Source organism: Pelophylax lessonae, assembly GCF_965119305.1.
Source record: "Pelophylax lessonae genome assembly, chromosome: 6".
Lineage (NCBI taxonomy): Eukaryota > Metazoa > Chordata > Amphibia > Anura > Ranidae > Pelophylax > Pelophylax lessonae.
Genome location: NC_138773.1, coordinates 3,571,542 through 3,573,269, shown reverse-complemented (window position 1 = coordinate 3,573,269; position 1,728 = coordinate 3,571,542). Strand labels below are relative to the sequence as shown.

Genomic DNA, 1,728 nt, shown 5'->3' with positions numbered 1-1,728 from the left:
CTGTACCCCTAACACAACACGGGAGGTCCCAACAGAATCTGGCAGATGATACAACATGGAAACCCAGAACACAATGATCTGAAAGAGACTTTTGGAAAATGGAAAACCCGGGTGCTTGTCAGGTGCATTACAGAACAAGGTTAATATCATAAAACATTGAGACTGCTTTCTGAAAAAGTCTACATGAAAAAATCCTCTCTGCCAATAATACTCAGCTTCTCAGACTGTCCCAATTACAGATTTCTCTGGTCTCGTATTCTAGTTATCTCATCATGCAAATACAGGTAACCATGACATTAAATATTATAGGGATTTGCATGTCTCATCTCTCTCTGTACTAGATCAGTGTAATCCTTTATTTCATCCATAAACACTGATCTGCACAGCCTGAAAACCCAACCTCTCCGACAACAAACATGGCAAGAATGTGGCCAGTAGAAGATATAATTAGACTTGTCACCATTTTCTTCAACTTGGTGTCAGGTCTGACTCTGAATTCCTACATCGTCGCTGTGTATGTCCGGGAATGGAGGAAGAAAAAAGGCTTCAATGTGTCTGACAGGATCGCCCTCTTGTTGGCTTTCAATGGGATCGCCTACCAATGTTCTTTCTCCATCGAATGTCTGCAATTCTTCTTTGGGTCTCAATCACCACATGAAAGAAAACTTAATACATTTGTCTTTGTTTTTCACATTTTTCTGATGAATGAGAACCTCTGGAACATGGCTTGGCTTTCCATCTATTACTGCATGAAACTGGTCAAGTGTTCCCACCGCATTTTCCTTCAGTTACAGAGAAGATTGTCCTCTTCTATCACACAGCTTCTCATAGTCTCCTTGGTGGGAAGATTCTTCATAACTCTTCCACTTCCCTGGACTTTACAAATACGGTACAAAAACATAATCGACAATCTATCTGGAATGAATTATACACATCCGTATATTCAGATGGATGGCCGTTACGTTCCCCTCTATATGGTGCTTGGATCTCTTCTCCCGTTTCTTCTAATCTTCATCTGCATTGGGCTCAGTGTGAGGTCTCTTCTGAGTCATGTCCACCAGATCCGTCACAATTCATCTCAGTTCAGCTCATCTCCACAACTAGACGGTCACCTCCGAGCAGTCAGGACCATGATCCTTCAGGTCTGCCTTTACTTCCCTCTATATCTCGCTGTACTTAACAATCTCCTGTTCTCCATCAGCACAGGAATCATTGGTAAAATCATATTGTTTACAATCATTATAAGTTACCCTTCTGTTCAAGCTGCCATCTCAATCCAGGGGAACCCCAAGTTAAGAAATAGACCATTGGCTCGTGATACGGCCATGGGCAGCAAATAGTGTACCTGTCTATCTGTAGACAGTTCCTAGATGTATCTTATATCTCTTTTATTATTTGTTTTCTTCTACACTGAATTCTATTCCTCCTTTCCCTTAGCACAGAGCTCTGTCTTCAGGGGATTCGTTGTTGGTGGAGTTTAGATTATTTTCACCTTAAATAAAAATGAGGATAGAGAATTCTCAGATCAGTTCTATCAGTTTGTGAAATGGCCAAAATAATCATCTCCATGAAAAATGTGTCAACATGGTGACATCATGGAATCAGAATGATCTGAGGACCTCATTGATGTATAACGGATACATAAAGGGAGCCCCAGACACACAGCTTAATAGGCAGCTGAAATAAATATCTTGAAAGTCATTTTAAATGTCAAAACTTGGCGTAAAG

The 1,728-nt window shown here is 40.7% G+C and overlaps 1 protein-coding gene across 1 annotated transcript; it reads left to right on the top strand.

The window, feature by feature from the left end:
• Positions 1-416: 416 nt before the first annotated feature.
• Positions 417-1,340, top strand: LOC309557765 (taste receptor type 2 member 9-like; the record flags this gene model as incomplete). The annotated part of the gene is made up of 1 exon (XM_082260530.1): positions 417-1,340. The coding sequence occupies one exon, from the start codon at positions 417-419 to the stop codon at positions 1,338-1,340; it is 924 nt and encodes a 307-aa protein (XP_082116656.1).
• Positions 1,341-1,728: the final 388 nt, after the last annotated feature.